This window comes from Mesoplodon bidens, assembly GCF_964165515.1.
Source record: "Mesoplodon bidens genome assembly, chromosome: 10".
Classification (NCBI taxonomy): Eukaryota; Metazoa; Chordata; class Mammalia; order Artiodactyla; family Ziphiidae; genus Mesoplodon; species Mesoplodon bidens.
Window position 1 is genome coordinate 81,592,724 of NC_138172.1, and position 21,103 is coordinate 81,613,826.

General features: G+C 43.2%; 1 protein-coding gene across 1 annotated transcript in view; it reads right to left on the reverse strand.

Moving 5' to 3' along the window:
- CILK1 (ciliogenesis associated kinase 1) overlaps positions 1-18,792 on the reverse strand; it is a 53,041-nt gene extending 34,249 nt beyond the window's left edge. Inside the window, exons 1-2 of the mRNA XM_081245357.1 lie at positions 18,414-18,792; positions 866-1,138 (exon numbers count right to left, since the gene is read on the reverse strand). Coding sequence (XP_081101483.1) covers positions 866-966 — 101 coding nt within the window. The 5' untranslated portion in view covers positions 967-1,138; positions 18,414-18,792. The remainder of the gene's footprint in view (positions 1-865; positions 1,139-18,413) is intronic.
- Between the last annotated feature and the right edge of the window lie 2,311 nt (positions 18,793-21,103).

Below are 21,103 nucleotides of genomic sequence, written 5' to 3' on the forward strand. Positions count from 1 at the left end.
TCTGTGATTAGTTTACAAATGCAATAAGATGTCACCTCCATCTTGGTTGAAGACTCTCATTGCCTTCTTGATTTCCATGTCTTGATGGAGCAAGTTGCCATGTTGTGAGCTGCTCTTTGGAGAGGCCCACATGGCAAGGGACTGAGGGCAGCCTCCAGCCAAGAGCCAGCAGAGGACTAAGGCCCTCAGTCCAACAACCCCCAAGGCACTGAATGCTGCCCACAGTCATGTGAGTGAGCTTGGAAGTGGATCCTTCCCCAGTCCAGCCTTCAGATGAGATCCCAGCACCAGCTAGCAGCTTGACTGCCACCTCATGAGAGATCCCAAAGCAGAGAACTCAGCTAAGCCAGGCCCAGACTCCTGACCCACAGAAACTGTGAGATAGTTGTCTTAAACCACAATTTTGGGGGGCAAACTGTTATGCAGCAACAGATAACTAATACAATGGGTCTGGACTCAGATTGCAAAGGGCGAGTGGGATGGGGGGAGCAAAACCGTAGTCACCAGACTATCACATGTGTAAAGGATCCAAAATAAGTCATTTCATTTCTCAGTTTCAGTTTCCTTTCCTATAAAATATTTCTTAATCTGCTTGTTACTAACTCCCCATATGAGAAGATCCTTGGAACAAGTACTAGAGCTGTATGCAAAGTAGTGCATCTAACATGGGGATGTGTTTAAGACTCTAACACGAGCATCCCAGAGTTCACAGTCATCTAACCCACAGCAATCAATGTCTGAGATTCTTTTCCATGCCTCCCCTGTAGAAACTTTTCACAGATGAGGAATGGAGAGCATAGAGTTAAAACTATGTTGACAATGTGTTATTGAGGATGGATTCATGAGCATGAAGGATAAAACTTACTTTTTAATAGCAATCAGTTCCCCAGACTCGATGCTTCTTCCCAGCAGGACGGAACCATAGGTTCCATCCCCGAGTTGCTTGATGGTTGTGTATCTATTCATGGTGTGCCCGCACAGGCCGGACACTCATCTCAGGGCCGAGGCGGATCAGTCCTGCAGCCGCAGCAGACCTCCCCGGAGTGTAACCAGATTTTTCTATGGCAGCACCAGCACAAGGTATTCAATAGAACGTGACTATCTCCGAAATACATATTTTCAAAGATGAGTCTTCTGCCTATAGAAAAAAATGAAAGACAAGGATAAATGTTAATGTACATTCTATGTCTGTCTAAATCAGGGGCCAGCTGTAACCCCTAGCCTGCCACCTGTTTTTTGTAAATAAAGTTTTACTGGAACACAGTCATGCCCACTCACTTGCATATTGTCTGCAGCTGCTTTCACACTACACAGCAGAGTAGGAGTGACACAGACTGTATGGCCCACAAAGCCTAAGGGATTTATTATTGTACCCTTTACAAGAAAAAAGTTTGTTAACCTCTGGTCTAAATAATGCTCGTTTCCAATTTTTTATAAAATGAGACACAGCGTTCTTGGAAAGTAATTTTATCACTGACTCAGAAATGAATCAGCTGCAATTTGATGCCTTTCTGCTGACTAACCACTGTAGGCAAACATGACATGATAACTATGGTCGATGGAAATTGCTGAGCTACAAGAATCCATGCTAAATATACTGTGTTCTGTGTAATTCAGCTACAATTAACAATGTAAACATACAAAGGCCAAGGAATGCTTAAATTAAGGTTCTCCTGATATAGAACTTACATGTGCTCCATGAACTGTTTGTGGCTAGGCAACAACAGTATTTTATATTAATATTATTTTTATTACTATATATTCAGAAGCTAAACAAAGAACTAGTAATTTTTTAAGGCCTGCATGTAGGATGTGTCTCTTTTAAAGTCCTTCAGTTGTGTTCTTTAAAAAGATAAGTCATGGGACTTCCCTGGTGGAGAAGTGGTTAAGAATCTGCCTGCCAATGCAGGGAACACAGATTCGAGCCCCGGTCCGGGAAGATCCCACATGCCGCGGAGCAACTAAGCCCGTGAGCCACAACTACTGAGCCTGTGCTCTAGAGTCCATATGCCACAACTACTGAAGCCCACGTGCCACAACTGCTGAAGCCCACGTGCCTAGAGCCTGTGCTCCACAACAAGAAAAGTCACCACAATGAGAAGCCCACATATGTGAGGAAAAGTAGCCCCTGCTTGCTGCAACCAGAGAAAGCCCACACGCACCAACGAAGACCCAATGCAGCCAAAAATAAATAAATTTATAAAGAAAAAGATAAGTCATTGATTTCTCATTTATAAAATTGAGTGTCATTCAGTCTGCCTATAATGAAGAAAATGCAGTACATAACTTAAGTGATTGCAATGCCTTTAGGCAAACATTAATAAAATGTAAATGCTTAAATAAGAACACTAAAGACATAAAAAAATACATCTGTCAAACTAATAATCTGAAAAATCAAAAGATCAGAAAAGAATGATAGAATAAGTGACATTCTGCATCTAAATCCAGTCAATGCAGCTTCTCCTTCCAGAAGAATTCCAGTCAATAAATGTAGAAGGAAAGAGGGAAATAAGAAATTCGCTATTAGGCAAACGTCATAATTTGTTGCAGACAAGATTTGCCGATGGATGCAAATATTGGTCGATGAAGGTTTGAGGAGAAACAGGCTATTCGCATAGTTTCAAAGTATCTTTGGGAATTCCCTGGCCACCCTTTCACTTACCAGGCCCAGTTTCTTCGATCTCTCATTGGGGAACAAAGATACAAGCCAAATGGAGCAGCCAAAAAAACAAAATATCTTTAAGACATTCATTAATGTCAAAGGGAAAGATGGTAACTCCACAGGCAGAAATCTAACAGAAACCTCCTTACCCAAGTGATCAAGTTCAACATCAACATTACTAAGACATACGACACCATGTACCCTGGATATGATGCTCTGAGGAGGGCACACCATCACCTCTGTGGTGTTCTGTCAAAAATGCAGAACCTCAATCCACTCATGAGAAAACGTCAAACTCAAAATGAGGGACATGCTACAAAAAACTGACCGATACTCTTCAAAAGTGTCAAGATCATAAAAGGCAAGGACAGACTGAGGAACTGTCACAGATTGGAGGCAAAGAAGGAGACATGACAACTAAACACAATGTGAGAACCTGAATAAGATCCCAGAACAGATAAAAGACATTAGCGGAAAAGTTGGTGAAATTTGAATAAGGTCATAGTTTAGTTAACAGCACTGTGCCAATGCTAACTTCCTGAGTTTGATCACTGTCCTATGGTTATAGAAGATGTTAATTAGAGTAAGCTGGGTGAAGAATCGCTAAGAACTGTCTGTACTATTTTTGTAACATTTCTGAAAGTCTAAAATTAGTTCAAAATTAAAAATTAAAAAGTAATTCTAGTCTATGTTTTTGTGAAGGCTTTGCATGACCTTGAGAAACCTTAAGAACTGTAAAGGTTATTCCTGATTTCACCATATTCTACCATATAACTGGAAAACCTTTTAGAGATCAAGCCTACCTGCCCCTCTCCCACTCATTCCCATTTCCCCATAGAACCATTTTAAGGCCCCTGGTTTGAAGAGCATTTTCCTTCTTTTGAAGCTCTACAGGATCAGACAATTTACAACTTCCTTCAGCAGCTCTTTACAGTGATAGATTCTATTGCTGGTTAATAAATATTTATAAAGCACTTCCTGTGTGACAGACCTTATGTTAATATCTGGGGATACAAAGACCAATAAAATATGGTCCTTTTTTTTTTTAAAGATCTTAGAGTCTCATGGCAGAGGATGAGAGTGGGTGGATGCATACTCATGAATATGCACTAAGATATTTCATGTACACTGAGGGTACAGGATGTGGGGAGGGGTTAAGAAGAAAGCCCCCTGGCTTCTAACTTGGTTGATTCCACTTGGGCTCAGGAGGGCAGTAAGAAGAGTCTTCATAAAAGACTGAGTCTTGAAGGAAAAAGAAAAGTAGGTGTTTTGTAATGTAGGGGATTCTAGCATTCCAAGGAGCAGAAAAGAAGGCACAGGGGCTTGAATCTGGGGTGGAGGGGAAGGTGGGAGCTTGGAACTGGAAAGAGTTAACCCCAGAAGTTTGCTTGCTGAGAGCCTCAAATGACATTTCAAAAAACATAAGGCTTTGACTGGATCCTATACTAAAGGAGAAGAAAACACTATAAAGGTCATTAATGGAAACAATTAGGATATGGATGCTAGATTAAAGTATTGTATCTGTATTAAATTTACTAAAGTTGATGTCTGTCCTGTGGTTGTGAAACAGCATAGTCTTATTCTAAGAAAATACACCCTGAAGGATTTGTAAGCAAAGGGCCATAATATATGCAATTTATTCTCAAGTGGTAAAACAAAAATTCTGTGTGTGTGTGTGTGTGTGGAGAGAGAGAGAGAGAGAGAGAGAGAGAACAAACACACAATGGGGTAAAATGTTAACACAAGGTAAATTGGGGAAAAGGTGTATGGGTCTTCTTTGTACTGTTCTTGCAACTCTGTATGTTTGAATTATTCTAGACTAAAAGTTTAAAAACAATTCTCAAAATGGTAAAGGAAGGAAATCTTTAAAAAGATGATACATATCTTAAGCATTTTTTTCAGCCTAAAACATTTTAATGTAGATTTACCTAATAAAACCTAATATGAACTTGCTCATAAGACAGAACACATCATACATCATGGCTCCTCCACTTCACGATTTGTGCATTGTGGACTCTTTTGGATTCAAGGTGTGTCTCAGCATAACATAGAAAGAGCATTTGGGCCACAACATAAGCAATTTTGGGCTCTGTGTTTGTTTTCCCCTCTTTTTCCTTTTCATATCTATCTCCATCTATTTTTGATATGACATATGATTTCTGCATCATTCATAATTTCATTTTCCAACAAATTAAAATTCCCAAATCACTGTTGTATGTCATCTTCCTTAAAAAAAAAATCACTGGAACTTTGATCTGTCAAAAATCAGCTAACTCATAAATTACATGCTTTATTTATTATTTTTTTTAAAGTAGGCTTTGACCTAGAGACAATGGGAAGTCAATTAAGTTTTTATTTTAAATAAATTTATTTATTTATTTATTTGGCTGTGTTGGGTCTTCATTTCTGTGGGAGGGCTTTCTCTAGTTGTGGCGAGCGGGGGCCACTCTTCATCGCGGTGCACAGGCCTCTCACTGTTGTGGCCTCTCTTGTTGCAGAGCACAGGCTCCAGATGCACAGGCTCAATAGGTGTGGCTCACGGGCCCAGTTGCTCCGCGGCATGTGGGATCTTCCCAGACCAGGGCTCGAACCTGTGTCCCCTGCATTGGCAGGCAGATTCTCAACCACTGCGTCACCAGGGTTTTTTTTTAACAAGAAAATAACATGATCGGATTTGCATTTTGTAATCCAGTTAGAGTATTTTTCTTAATGTCCAACCGAAACCGGCCTATTCTAATTTAAGCTAATTTCCTCACGCTTTGTTTTTTTGTGTGTGAATATAAAGAAACTATCTCACGAAAATGTGATGTACATCAAATTAGTAATCAAATGTGTATCTCTCAACCTCCTCTTGCTGTAATTATACAACCTTTCCTCATAGGACCTGTTTTCCACTCCTTTAATTATCTTTGGCATTCATCTCTGAATCCTCACACATTTCTCCATGTCTTTGATGAACTGTGGCACCCAAAACTTAATAACGACCTACATTCCAGTAGCCTGTGGGCTCTCCCCCACTTTTTTTTGCAATGGCATTATATATAATAATAATAATTCATATCTATCAATTATTAATCATAGAAGCCTTTCTTTGACAGTTAGTTCCTCATCTACTAAAACTGCATAATTGGGACAATGTCCTCCTAGATTATCACTGAGAAAAAGTTATCTTGAAAAAATTAAGAACTTTACTGAAATCATGATAGAGTGGGATATTCATTCAGTATACAGTCACCCTATGATTCCTCCTTGTTACTGTCTGTCACATTATCATAGAACAAAATTCCATTTCTCTGGCAAGATTTGACCCTCACCAACACGTGGCGGTTGCTTTTTAATTTTATTTCAGGTAATTACATACCGACTGTAAAATGGATCAGACTAGAGTCTCTTTAGGCACTGAAGTCAGGGTGACAATTTTATTCAAACTTTACCAAGATGCCAAGCACTATGCAAGGCTTCTGGGGCATATTATGGATAAGAGAAGGGTCCTTCCTTTAACTCCTGATCAACACGTACATGGAAAATGTAGGAAACGCTATAAGCCCATGGTAGAGAGAGCAACAAACTCTTGGGAGGAGGGAGGGATCAGACACCCCTTCAGAGAAGAGGTAATATTGAGGTCTGAAGAATGAGCAAAGCTTTATTACACAGAAAAGGGAGAGAAAGGAATTACAGATGGAGGAAACTCTGCAAAAGGTTGGTGGGTGTAAGAGCTTGGCATGTTCACGAGAGCTTACGGTTCCTACGCTGGGTGAACAACAGAATCACCTGGGGAACTTTTAACAAATACTGATGCCCAGGCCCCACCTCTAAGAGTCAGGTCGAGGTTGGGGACTGAGTTTTGATAATTTAGAAAGCCCTCCAGGGGACTGTAATGTGCAACCCCACTGTGAAGTACAGGGCTAGGACATAAAGGCCACGGAAGGCAGTAAGGAAATGCAGGGAATGGCTAGAAACTTAGGGTGGGACCCAGCTGTGAGGGCGTACATCTGTCACGCAGGAGTTTGGTCTTTACCCTGCCACACGGGAGCTCTCTGGGGCTTTTAAGCAGGGAAATGACATGAGGGAGACCCCCCTGGACTATTCAAACTGATGTTAGAATAGAGAGACTAGAGGCAGAGAGACTAGATGGAGGGTACTGCAATAGTCAGGTGAAATATGTGGAAGGCCTGAACAAAGGCACCAGACAGGATGAATGTTATAGAGAGTAGGAGACACAATGGGTTCTGTTTTCTAAGGTGTTGAATTTGAGATATGTACAAAACCTCTCACTGGAGATGCTCTAAGGTTGCTTTATTTTTTTTCCCCTAAAGATAGTGCATTATTGGAGTTCTTATTAGGAGGACAACATTCAGACAATGCTAATACCTTGCACAACTCTGGGGTACTCATAGAACACTACATGAATGGTGTCCATTGGAGTTCTGCAACATGGCAGCTGCGGATCCAGAACAAGGGACATGACAATCTCAACATACACCTGAATTACTGTTCAACTTTGGATGACAAGCTTCCAGAAAGATATTCAAGAACATAATAAGGGGCCTAAATGAAAGCACGAGAAGAGTAGTTGAAGAAACAGAGAATACATGAAGAAAAAGGGACTTAGGAAGCTGTGGTGATTGTTTTAAGGGTACAAAGGAGTATCATCAGAGAGGAGAATTAGTTACACTATATACAGATATAGAGAACAGAACCATGACAACTATCTGAGCTTTCTGTTCTCTACTGAATTATTTCATAAACTAAAAACAATGAAGTGGTATTATTCAAATTAGCATTAGACAAAAAGTAGCATTCAACCCATAGTGAACTCTGAGCATATCCTAGCAGGAAGTGGTTACTGACTTTTGAGATCAGTATTGTCCAGTTGTTCATCATTTTTGTGGTGGCTTGAATATGATGACTCATGTTATACTCTGAAAGGAAAGGACAAAAACTCACTGCTGCTCTGGGTAAACAGCAGGGTGACGGACAACGCACTAGGAAAAAGAAGGGCGATATGACTGATGCCATTGCTGATCTACCCAATAGCAACATTCCCTTTGCTGCTTAGTTTATAGAGCTCTGATTTTATTCACGATTCAGTACAATCAGGGATGGCAGCCACCTACTACAGCCCCAGGGCACGAACAATGATCAGTTGAAGCCAAGCCAAACAATTCTATTGTACTTCCTTCCCACTGAATACTGTTTAGGAGTGGGACTATGGCTCTGACTTAACGAGACGGAAAGGAAAGTGAGCTGGTGAGGGAAGAGAAGGCCTTCTGGGAGGGAATCTACTCTTTGATAGAGACAGCTGACAAAGAGTTTGCCCTGTGTTTCTGCCTTGAACATGGTTGTATAAAGCTGTAATATTCAGAGCTGAGACAGTCTTCTGGTGATTATGAGACATCAGCTCTAAAGATGAGAATCCCAACTGCTGAGGATGGATTAAAAGAAAGAAGCTGAATCCTGGATGACATCACTGGGCTGCTGCACGATCCCTGAAAATATCTGCTTTAGATTTCTTGTTATATGACCTAATCAAAAGTCTTTGTTGCTGAAGCCACCATTAGATATTCTGTCAAGGACAACTGAAAGCATTCCTCTGGAACACACACAGTGTCCAGGGAATGGCCCTTGGGGTAAGTTTCTGGCAGGGTAGAGATGACCCGAGTGCTACAGTTGTACAAGCAAGAAGTCACCATGTGGACCACTAGCCAAAAATCTCAAGGAAGGCTTAGGGCCACTGATCCCTAAATAATGGCTAATTTCTCTGGTCAAGGACATGTCATTTACTGATTCATGCATGCATCACTGGCAAAAACCAATTTAAAAAATTTTTCCTTACTAACAGTATTAGTTTTCCACAGCTGCTGTTCACGAATTACCATAAACTTGGTAGCTTAAAACAGCAGAAATGTATTCTCTCACGTTTCTGGAGGCCAGAGTCCAGAACCAGTATCACTAGGTCGAGATCAAGGTGTTGGCACCTCCTCCAGAGGTACTGGCTCACTTCCTCCTTGTGTCTTCCAGCGTCTGGTGGCTGCTGGTGTTCCTTGGCTTGTGGCCACATCACTCCAGTCTCTGTCTCTGTGGCCACACTGACTCCTCTCTGTATCAAATCTCCCTCTGCTTCTCTCTTATGAGGACTAGTGTTTCCATTTAGGGCCCACTAAACCTATCTCCATTTAGAGATCGGTAGGTTTATCTCCCCATCTCAGATTTCTTAATTTAATCACATCTACAAAGTCTATTTTGCCAACTAAGGAAAAACTCACAGGTTCCAGGGACTAGGACCTGATATCTTCAGGGGAGAGATACCACCATCCAATGAAACCTCCCAAAGACTCCCACAGTCATCTGAGCTATGGCAGCCGTGGTTTCTAGTCATACAAAGTTGAATGTCTTAGGAATGAAATCAAGAATCTAATGCTTAGTTACCCAATGTACAAAGGCAGTCCTTTTTGAACGATAGAGAGTATTTCTCTTTAACTCTACAAAGCAGACAAGACTTCACAATTCTGGCTGAAATCTCAGTAGATGACATTAGCATATGGAGATTCTACCCTGTGTGGACCAGGGGTTGCAAACAGGCAGCCTGAGGATGGAATTCACAGATATGCTTTGAGTTTATATTTTAAAATGGGAACTTTCATATAAATAGCGAGATTTGGGGTGGCTCTAGAAAAACTGAAGAGCTGATAACACAAGGTCCTTTGTCCTCCGTAGGAATAAAAGCTAGACAAGGGTGGTCACTGGCCTTTTAGGCCAAGCGTGAGCCCTCTATCCCGCCACTGTCCCCAACCTCCCTGTGTCCCTAAAATGAATGTCGTGTCAGTTGCTAATTTTTTTTTTTTTTAGTTGCCATTTATTTTTGCACCTTCACGGCCACTTGTTTTACAAGAAGAAAAATATTTCTCTATTCCTCTGCCTATATCAAAAGTAACAAAGGGGCTTCCCTGGTGGTGCAGTGGTTGAGAGTCCGCCTGCCGATGCAGGGGACACGGGGCCGTGCCCCGGTCCGGGAAGATCCCAAATGCCGCGGAGCGGCTGGGCCCGTGAGCCATGGCTGCTGAGCCTGCGCGTTCGGAGCCTGTGCTCCGCAAGGGGAGAGGCCACAGCGGTGAGAGGCCCGCGTACCGCCAAAAAAAAAAAAAAAAAAAAAGTAACAAAGGAAAAAGTCTGGAAAAAACCTCATTTGAAGAAAAACTGGAGGGAAAGAAAAATTGTTGTTCTCTTTTTAAAAGAGAAGAACAACTCCTTACTGTTTAACAAGCACATATCCAGCTTCCTTGATCCTTTGACATTTCCTCCTCTGCCCCTGGGAGCATCTGAATTCACAGTTCCTGGTATAGATGGTCACTACTGCCTGTGAAGGGAATGGGGTGTAACAGCCCATCCATTAACTTGGGGAATCAGCTAACATGTTAATGGGCCGTACTTCTAAATACCACTCAGACTCCAAGAATGAACTTGGATAATCACTCACGATAACCAATCCACACGTAGCTTACTAATATAACAAATAAGCCAAAAAGGTAATAATAATTTCAGAAGTTACTATGTATACCGTACTGTTATAAGTGCTTTGCATATTAATCCATTCAGTCCTCACAACGGCACCAGGTAGGTACTATTATTATTACCCCTATTTTACAGATAAGAAATCTGAGACACCAGCTACTTGTTCAAGGTTATGTAACTAATAAGTGTTGGCAGTGAGATAGGAACCTGGGCCGACTGCACCAAACTTAAGGGAGAGATTGCAAAAGATCCAAAGGTTATGAAATCTTTTGAGGATCTGAGGACGAGAGGAATTAAAAGAAGTACTTTGTAGCTCAAAGTCCAAATATGGAAACCGGTGATGTGGCCATGCTCTAGTTGGCCTCATTCTACAACTGAACTTCAGTGGACCGAGCGGGGACCTTGCCAGCAGTCACTGCCTACAGGGGAGGCAAGTGATTGCAGACAAAGAGGAACTGAGTCCCAGTTTCCACTTGGCACAGACCACCTGTGACTCGGAGCATCTCTTGGTCCTCGGGTTAATTTCTGTGAGGTGAGGGCACGGGACTTAATGAAGTAAGGTGGTTTCCTGCTCCGTTATTCTGTGGTTCTGTGACTCTCTGGGTCAGGAATCAAGCTGGCACTTGTCTAAGGAAAAAAAACAGATCAACGTTTCCACCTTTCCCATCACATGCACAAAAGCTAGCAAAGAGCAGACGGTGCCCCAGAGGGACCCTGTGTGCTATACATCGTCTCCCGTCCAGAGCAGGATAAGTGTCTCACTGTCTCAGCCAGACACCAAAGCTCAGAATCTACTCCTTTTCCTACCTCCGAGTCCAGCTCAAACATCACCTTTCCAGGGCCTCCTGCCCCAACCTGCACAGACACAGCCAACGGCTCTCTCCCCAAGAGGCCACAGTGCCCTGTCCCCACCTCCCCAGTGGTCAATGACACGCAGGCCTGTCCCGGACAGTCACCACGCTTCTTTCAACTCTGCTCTCATACCTCATGCTCCGCCTACACTAGCAGGAACTCATGGTTTGAATGGTGAAAACATGAATTTTAGTCTTTGCTATGTATCTTCTGTACCACCCTTGGTAAGTATCTCAAAACAGAATGCTTCTATTTCTTCATGTGCAAAGTCATGGTACTCAGATTGTTTGCCCTGAGCAGAAATGTTCTGAAGTTCTGAAATGGGAGAATAGTAAATACTGCAGAAAGGCTAAAGCAGGCAGGCTGCCTGGGCCCTCCCGCCATGGTGCTGGAATTACTGGGTCTCAAAGAATCACAGAAAGGTCCCCACAGTGTTGCCAGACCAGGCCTTCAGCTTCTGGGTTAGGCTGTACCCAACTCACAGAGCAGCACAGCTGTATTTCGCTTTCAAAGGGCTCCAGACAAACTTTGAAATGAATGCTATGGTTCTTCTGGCTAGGTGACATTGGGGAAACCTTCCTGCGGTCTGTCCCAGTTCCCTCCCCTCGGCTCAGTCTTCAGTAGGGCAGATCGTCTGCTCACAGCCAGGATCTCACACCGGGTGCCCTGCTCATTCCCAGCCTGGGAAACCAACCAGGCACAGGGTGGTCCGCTCTTTAGTTTGAAAACTTAAGAGTCATTGAATAAATGCCACAATTACTCATATTTTAAGATAGGAGACAGAAAATTGTACGCAAAAGTGGGCATCTCTGGGAGTCGTGGTTTACCAGCTCCACTTCCACCATTCAGACCTGTGTGAAGAGCTTTTCTCCCTGAGCCTTGATCGTTTTCCACTGAAAAGATGCCATTGCTTCCACCTGTCCTCATCGGAAAACTAGATCATGTGCAAAATCACTCAATGGCCCTTCTCCTGGCACTTCTGAGTTCCATTTTACCTTAACTGGCATGAATTCTAGGTTTGAACATTTCATAACTTTACAAGAGTAAAGTTAATATTGTTACATTTCTTTTAAAAAGGTACTAAAAATAGTACATCTGTATTTCTAATTTTTCTCTCTGGGACCTAATTCTTCTGCCCACATGCATTTTAGCAAGAATGTCCTTTAAATATTTTGCCTCTTGGACCAGTGCTTTTTTCTGCACTGGGGACAGCAGCTACAATGCCAAAAGAGCCTCCTTTATTGTGGAACGTGCTTTGCCTTTCCTGTGACAAGGAGCACATTAAAGATGCTTCTGGCTCCTGACTTAATTGGAAGGATGGGAGAAGAAGATCCATTACCTGGGCTGCCCTCTTCTATTCCCCAGAGACTGTTTCATGCCCTGACCTCCCTCACATCCTTCAACTCCAGCTTCTGAAAGGAGAATTCATGCACCAAGTCCTAAATCCCAGGAGAAGGGTCTACCGCTTCCCGTCACTTCTCCCACAATGGGCGCTGTGCCCCGAACCTAAAGTAAAGTCTTCCACTGCTTGTAGATTAGTTCTAAACTAGGACCCATCATTCTCTGTGGTCTGTGGGCTGTGAAGAACCGAAGGGAAAGGAAATGTTGAAGACCCAGGGGAAGAATAACTTTCCTCTGGCTTGTGGGAGACTGCGGATGAGTTGGGGTGACAGTCCCCCAGCTTCACGCAGGCGGTGGCCGTGGTCCCAGCCCCAGTTGCTCACCTGGTTGCCGCCCTCTGTTCTAAGGGTGGGCAAGGGAGGGCGAGGTGAAGATGAGGGAGTGAATCAGAACATGTGACACATTCAAGCGCTCCTCAAATATCACAGCACGTTTAACTCAGGGCTGATCTCACGCAGCGTAAGATGCTTCACCACCATGTGTAACAACAAACAAATCAATAAAACATATCGAGGACGTAAAGGCTTAACATAAAAATAAAATAGAGCAGGTGTCAGCAAATGTTTTCTGTGAAGGGCCGGTAAATACGTTAGGCTGTGAGGGTGGCAGGGTTCTGGCACAACTATTCAAATCCTCTGCTGTAGCACAAAAGCAGCCACAGATGACACGGAAACAAATGGGCACGGCTGCATCCCGGTACAAGTCTATTTACAAACACAGGCAGCCGGCAGGACATGCCTGCAGGGCATGATGTGTGGAGCCCTGAAACACAGGAAACCCTGCATGGAGGCAGAGTACTTTAGCCCTTTCCACATAATCCTCCTTTACCCGTGGGTCACAGGGTTACCTATACAGACTGTGTGTATCCCGAGAATATAAGCTTCCTGCGGGCAGAAATTTTGTTACGTTCACAACTGTATTCCCAGCAACCAGACAAGTACCTGGCACCCGGGTGGCCCAAATAGGTGCTCAAAATAAAGATGTGTTGAATGAATAAAGTAATGAATGAGTAACTTACGGGTTTATAAAGGGTCACTTTGTTAATTTTCCTATACCATCAACCCCACTCCTACTGCCATCCCTCATAGATTCTTTGCAAAACTGAACAGCTCTATGGAGACTAGGGCACAAAAATTATGAATCCTTCTAAAAGCTTTTCTAACAATTTAGGAAAACATTTGCTTTTTAACAGCTAAGATGACAGGCAGGCATATATAACCTACTTTTTTCTCACTCGGTTCCGTCTGAGTTAAATCAATCATCAGTACATTCATTTTCAAAGCACAGGCAGTGTCCAAGAGGACAGAACCATTAACTATTGTCTTCTTGGAACTACAAACTCATGCAGATTAACTTTCATGGTATTGTGAAATATGTAGTTGGACATTACACCACTACTCCTTTATCTTCTTGGTTCTGGGCCATTATCTTTTATATTAACCACGAGAGCAGTCACATGTTATCAGCACTTTATCACAGACCACACTACACCTACAGAAAGATAAAAAATGACTCACATTGATCTATCCTCACAAATATGTGGCTCTCACAAGCCCTCAGCCATCACTGTACACTTATCAAGTGGCTACTAAGAGCATGGTGGAAATAACACTGTTGTGTTATTTTATTTTAAAAACAGTATTTTTTAAATAAAAAAAACTGAGGATGACAAACAAAATCTAGGAAAACTTGAAAGTAAGGTAATATATAACCTAATGCTAATTAGCATAGATTGAATGCTCAGTTTAATAGGACCTAAGTTGAACACAGGCATAGTATAATATTGAGGAAACCTGACTATAGAATCAGACCTTTTTTCCCTATAAGGGACCTGAATGATCACTGCCCTACACACCCTCACTTTACAGCGGAGATGCTGCAACCCAACGGACAGAATTCTTGTTACCTTCAGGGCAGCAGAGTTTTAAATGTGTGAATATAAGAAATGTTTTCATAGTCGATGAAAGAGGTAACAAATGCTCCCACTTCCCCTTCTGCAAAAAGTACATGAAGGTATTGCTAATCCTGAAACTACATAGAAAAAAAAAGTGGCAGCTCTCCAGAGACGTCCTTTCTTCAAACTCTGAGACAGCTTCAAAAGTCAGCGCTCCCAGGATTTGAAGCCAGCTGCACAGGTGAGTCCAAACCCAGGCACTTCTTTCTCCGAAGGTTTCAACTTTCAAAGCACAGTGAGCCAGGCACTTAAAGTGCAAGGATGCTTCCGTCTCCTTGGAAGGAATCAAGAAAGGAAGCTCTCCGCTTGGATTGAGTATTTCCCTAGGATCTGTTGAGCAGTAGAATTTTCCGAGCATCAGACAGCACCTTACGAGAAGCAGAGAGAGTGAGTGTGAATTCTACATCAACCTTGGTTACCATCTCGAGGGGACCCTCCACTGCTTCTACTTCTTTGGCTACAAGTAAAGATGCCTCTGATTTCTTCCTTCCACAACTCAGCATTTTAATGCAATCTGCCCCAGGTATTGATTTACTTCAGCAAATTGCTTTTACCAGGTAATTTTCTTGAACACACAGGTGTACTAATAAGGAAGTTAAAACTGTTTCAAGGAAAGCACAGCCACAACCTAGGACATGGTTACACTGAAGATATGTGTGTAAGTCATCTGGCGCACACCTCTGCACATTCTCCGGGTCACCTACAGCAACCACAAACACTGAGGCCCACAGATAGGAGGTTTCTGATGCTCTACTTACAGGCCTTTCTCAGAAGGCCATGGTCAAGCAAGAGAGCTGATGAGACAATTTACAGTTAAGACACTATTCACAGGCTGACAGATCAACATACACAGAAAGGTCACTGTACCCAGAATTCTGCCAAGAAATCGCTAGGCAACACGTCCTACCATAAATACATACACTCACACATACCCTCACAAGCAGAAAAACAGAAGTGCTACGTACAACTCCAACTCAGCAAGATCCTGCAAAATGAAATGGAGGAGCTTGCCGCAAAGAAGCAGTGAAAAAAAATTTAAAGGCAGTCGTGTTCCTGGCAAGGTTCAGACGGAAAAACAGCAACAGATCCCAGAAGCAGAGCTGTCACCAGGAATAACCTAAGCTCAAGCTGTTTTAAGTAAGGGCAGGATAACACTTACTAAGGATTCTGCATGGTTGCCATCCCCTGGGCCTCCAGACCCAGCCATGACTTGACTCCAAGTTAGCTGACAAACATCTACCAAATATTTGCTGCATGTTCAGGGCTCTCCCAGTCACTGGAGGGTTGAGCAGATTTTTGTCAGGTGTGTTCCAGGTGCTGTTCAGGCACCAAGACCATCTCCACACTGCAGCCAGGTGGGGAGGCATTTCCCCTATTTTACACGCAAGGACTAATGCTTGGAGAATCCATAAGGCCACATGAGTACTGAGGAGTGAGGTCCCGACCTCAATTCTGCCTGACTTCAAAGCCCACAACCCCACATTACCATGTAGAAAATATGGCTCCTGCCCTAAAGAGGCTTAAAATAACCTAAACCAATGAGAGATCAATATAAGCCCTCGGGCTTCCGTGGTGGCACAGCTAAGTCCGTGCGCCACAACTACTGAGCCTGTGCTCTAGAGCCCGCGAGCCACAACTACTGAAGCCCGTGCGCCTAGAGCCCGTGCTCCACAACAAGAGAAGCCACCGCAATGAGAAGCCCGCGCACCACAACGAAGAGTAGCCCCGGCTTGTCCGCAACTAGAGAAAGCCGCACGCAGCAACAAAGACCCAACGCAGCCAAAATAAATAAATAAATAAATAAAAATACAAGCCCTCAATGCTAGTGTCAAAGTCAAACTTTAAAAGGTGTATTACAAAAGAAACAAGTATCTGGAGATTTGCAAGAGAGAGAAGAGAAATGAATAGTTACAGAAGAAGTTATAGAAGAAGTGAGGACTTAGCTTCCTCCTCTGAGGAAGGGTAAGATGTGCACAGGAGTTGGGGGAGAGGGGTGAGGGTTTCTAGGACAGCGATCTGAGCAGGAACCATCCTGGCCCCCTTAGTAGACCAGGCTCGAAAGAAGACCACACCCATAGAGTGCAAAGATGTATGCTGAACTGAAAATAGAATTTAGATAGGAGGCGTGAGGCCTGATTATGAAAGGCCTTAAAAATCAGGCAAATTATTTTAGACTTGAGATAGTTGAGAAGGGAGAGGACCTGAGAGCTGCAAGGCAAGGAGAGAAGCGAGGGACTGATAGCTTTAAAAGACTAGATGGACAAAAAGATGAAGAAACCAGAAGGTGTGTGTCTCATTCATTCATTCATCCATTCCATCCATCCATCCACTCATTCAGCAAACATTCAGTGAGGACTTACTAAGAAGAGCCAGCTTGGGGGGCTAGCTCAGAGGCTGCCCCAGTCTGCAGGAGCGGAAGGGTGAGCCTCTGGATTAGAATATGGAGGGAGGGTGCTGTATAAATCACATGTCAAAGGTCTTCATGACTCATTGATAGCAAGGATGAAGGAAATGAAGGAAAAGACTGTTAAAGAGAATTCCAAAAGGTTCAAGACTGACAGGATTTCCACCATTACTGGGAACCTCAAAAAACAATGAGAAGAAAACAATGAAAGTAGAAAAAGGGCTTTGATGATGTGAAACAGTCAACACATAAAACCCCCAAAGCCTGGTTTCTTTATCCTGGTAGCCTGTTTACACACAGTCTGTAGGTAAGAAACTTCAGTGAGAAAAAAGCATTTCTTTGTGACTAAATGCTGAGTTCCCTTGGCTAGGACAGACCTCTGCCCACTCAAACAAGCTCCATCAACCCTCCAACCATCCTTCCATCATCTGAAACTAAACTGGTCTCACTTAGAAATGTGGTTGCCCGCTCTTGCCCTGCCACCAGTTTTGACTCTGGAGAAGGGGACAAGGTAAAGTGGACAGGCAGGGTCACTATAAGGGCTGGACCTTAGGGAAGCAAGCAGTGGTACAGGGTATCATTTTAAATAAAGAATCACACCACTGCTCTTATTTCTACACCCACAATTACTGGTCCTCAAATAGACAGGAAGGCCAAATTCTTTACCAAATTGCAGTGCTTTGTTCAGAAACTATTTCAAATGTGCATATTTATGAATACATTAACTCTTAGCACAGCTAACATATGGTTGAGGCACAAATTCTTCTTAATAATTTATATGTTAGCTACACAAATTTAAAGTTCATTTTAATTTTATATTCAGCAATAGTACAATTCACTTTGGGGGCACATCCTGAAAGCCCACTCACTGGAAAATGTGAGAAACGAAAACTGTACTTATCAAACTGCTACAAAGAGTGCTCCAGGCAAAAATAGAAAGCAAGTGCCAATACCTTAGAGAAGTCTAGCTCTGGATGCAAAATTCAGGGTGATATTTTCTCAGTGTAATTCAGCTTTAGCAAAAGCAGCTCTTTATTTAGTTATAAGTGGAAACGAATACTCTTTTCTGCAGAATAAGGCATTCAACTACTTTTTTATTTAAAAGTAAAAGCCCTCAATGCTAGTGTCAAAGTCAAACTTTAAAAGGTGCATTATAAAAGAAACGGTGGTTCTGTAAAGTCCTTCAGCATCCCTCTCATAACATCTACTCAGATTAGTAAGAAAGAAATCAGAGCAGAAAGAAACCCAGTGAAAAATGGTTGCACATAAATGTGTGAGGATTTCTTGCTCAGACCTCTTGCGGGACAGCCAAAGGCCTAGTCAGGAAAATTCCGAAAGCAGGTCCTCCATATCCTACCAAAGGGGCTTCAAATCGGGCCGGGATCTTTCCCTTCTTTAACGCCAAAAGATAAACACCCACCAAAATCTTCCAGACTCCGAGGAAGCGGGAGTTTTTCTGCCAAGAGGGAGAGACCCACAGGACCGCGGAGAGAAACTACAGCCCTAGAGCCTCTCCCTCGCCCTCCGATCCTTCGCGGGGCCACTGCACTGGGGGCCCTCGCAGCTCCGGTCCATCACCCCGAGTGACAGGTCACCCGGCAGAAGCCCCTAATCCCCACCCCACTTACCGGCGCCGCGAGCACAGGCGGGGGCCCGCGCCTGCGGGGAGCGCGGCTTCTCGGAGGGCGGGCGCCGAACCGGCCCGGGAGCGGGAGCAGGAGCAGGGCGACCCCCGCTAGGACGGGCCGAGGGGTCCGCGTAGGGACGCCCGGGGGCGCCGCCGAGGGGCGCGGGCCGCGCCGCGCATGGTGAGCGGCTGGGCACCCGGCCGCTCTCCAGCCTCCGGCAGGAAAACAAACAAAAGGCAGGGAGGCTTCTGGTGGGGACGACCGGCCTCTTTCCCTGGGAAAAGTTACCCTGCAGCTCCCCCTCGCTGGCCCCGCGCGTCCCTGCACCGCGGCCGGGCCGCCGGGGGCGCCGAGCCGCGCGCTCCGCTCTCCACCCGGGGCCCGCTGGAGCCCAGGGTCCCTGAGGCCCGCCGACCGCCAACGCGCCCTCCAGCTCCACACGCTCGCCTTACTGCAGATCGGCTGCCTCGGGCATCAGGATGGAGAAGTGCAGGCTGAGGATGCATGTTCGGAGGACATCTCATTACAGGTGATCGAGGTGAACACACTTTTCTGGCTTTAAAAAACGTAACTGCAGTGCCACCGAAAGTGGTTGAAGATGGCAAACTGCGTCATATATATTTTACCATAATAAAAAAATATTTAAAATAAAAACCAGACTGCCTGTTAGCATCCATTTGAACTTCAAGAGTTTTTATACTGTGAGCAACTTTAGTTTGGAAAACTGGATTGTTAGGTGGGGAACAGACTAGATAATGGTCTACAGAATCGTCCTCTGTGTGTTGACTAGTTATGTGAAGTCTAACACTTAACACTTTTTAAACACTGTCACTTATGTCGTTAGTTATATTGCGGAGGTAAATCATCCTATAAGGATTGGCCCTGAACCACTTTGAAAAAAGAAATTGCTTCAAGGTCCTCAATTTAAATTCACATAACTGCCCCAAGCCAAGGGGGCTTTAGTTGGAGGCATCAGAATCACCGGGATAGCTTGTGAAAACATATTACTGGGCCCTCTCCCCAGAATTTTGGTGCTGATGCTACTGGTCAGGGAAACCACACGGCCCTAAGCAACAGTTTTAATTAATAAAGCAGTAATCCTTTCACACATTGTGGATCTTTCTCTGAGTTTAAATTCCCCAGCTCATATCAATTTTCTCTCACTATCTTTGTTTTTGAATTCTAAGAACCGAAAAGATTGTTTTTTCTAAGACGAATCTATGCAAAAGGCCCGAATCCCTCTTTCTTCTTGCTTCTGTTGAAGAAACCTACAAGATACAGGACAAACTTCCTTAGACTTCCTGTCTCAAATGGGAAAGGGTCATCTGGCCACTTGGCAAACGTATAACATTTATCTACCTTCATGTTTACATATATAACACCCAAACCATATGGCAAATGAAAATTGAACGTCATTGTCAATGAAAAGATAGGGAGACAGGAGGCAGCCTAAAAAATCATATACTACTCCCAGAAAAAGTGATTTTTAAAGTATTTTAAATGATCAGTTTTAGTCAAATTCAGTTGTCCAAGCAACTGGCAAATGGACTGTCTTGATCTACCTTTAACAAGGGTCCACTGGGCTAGTAAGTGGCTTAGGTCAGTAGTCCTAGCCTCGGGAAAATTATAACCACGTAAGTATTATATAATATGATGAGATAATACAACCCTGTAAAGAAGCCTAGTGGATACAGTGGATACTGACCTAAAATTGAAAATTAGTAGCTATGAAACATAATAGCGTTTTAATAAAATAGGTGCTCAATTTATTGTTAAAAGTATGAATTATTATTTTATTAAACTTTTTTGTTTATTTACTAGAATAATAGAAATCATCTGTGCTAACTGACTAAGCATTCAACAAGTTTAATGAAATAGACTCGTTCTGAAAATATTTCAATACCCCATTCCTCATTTGCAAAACTGATCTTTTGTATTCATGAGCCACATATAACATTTTCTTCTATTATAAATCCATACATCTAATCTTTCTCCCCTGATTTAAATTTCAAAATACAATTTGAAAGATGTCATTGGGAGGAAAATCATCCTTAAAAGACCTAAGCCCTAGTCTCTTATAAAAACTGAAAACTAGTAAATTTTTAGTCCCTGTTAAACAAGAATGTACTTTTTATAGGTAGCTAACTTAGGATGCAAATGAAAACACACCCATCGGAAGGGTGGATTCTAATATTAAAAGACAGCAGTTGGGGCTTCCTTATTGTAGCTCACCATTCTGCACCCCTCCCTTTTTTTTTTTTGCCTCTATTTTCTGAAGAAAAATGTACTGCATTACTAAGATCTAAATAAATAGAATAAAAGAAAATAATGGATAAGAGATTTAAACTCTTGTGAACCCGTGGAACCACGAGTAGGATCTTGGAAACCTGATGACTACTGGTACCCCACACCTAGTAGAAACTTTAGAAACTACATAAATGTTTGCTGAATGAAGGTAAGAAGCCCCAAGACTAGGTTTACACAGAGCAGAGAGCACGCAAAATTCAGTATTTAAAACAATGTAAAGTGTGGGAAAATAATACACCACCTGACAAACAAGAGTGTCTTCTGCGGAAATGAAATCAGGTGTTTGGGCTGTAAGAAGCGGTGTCCGGACGGCAACTGAGGGCTGGCGCTCTACGGGGAACGGCGGACTACAAATCCCAGTGCGCCGCGGGAGCCGTCTCCGC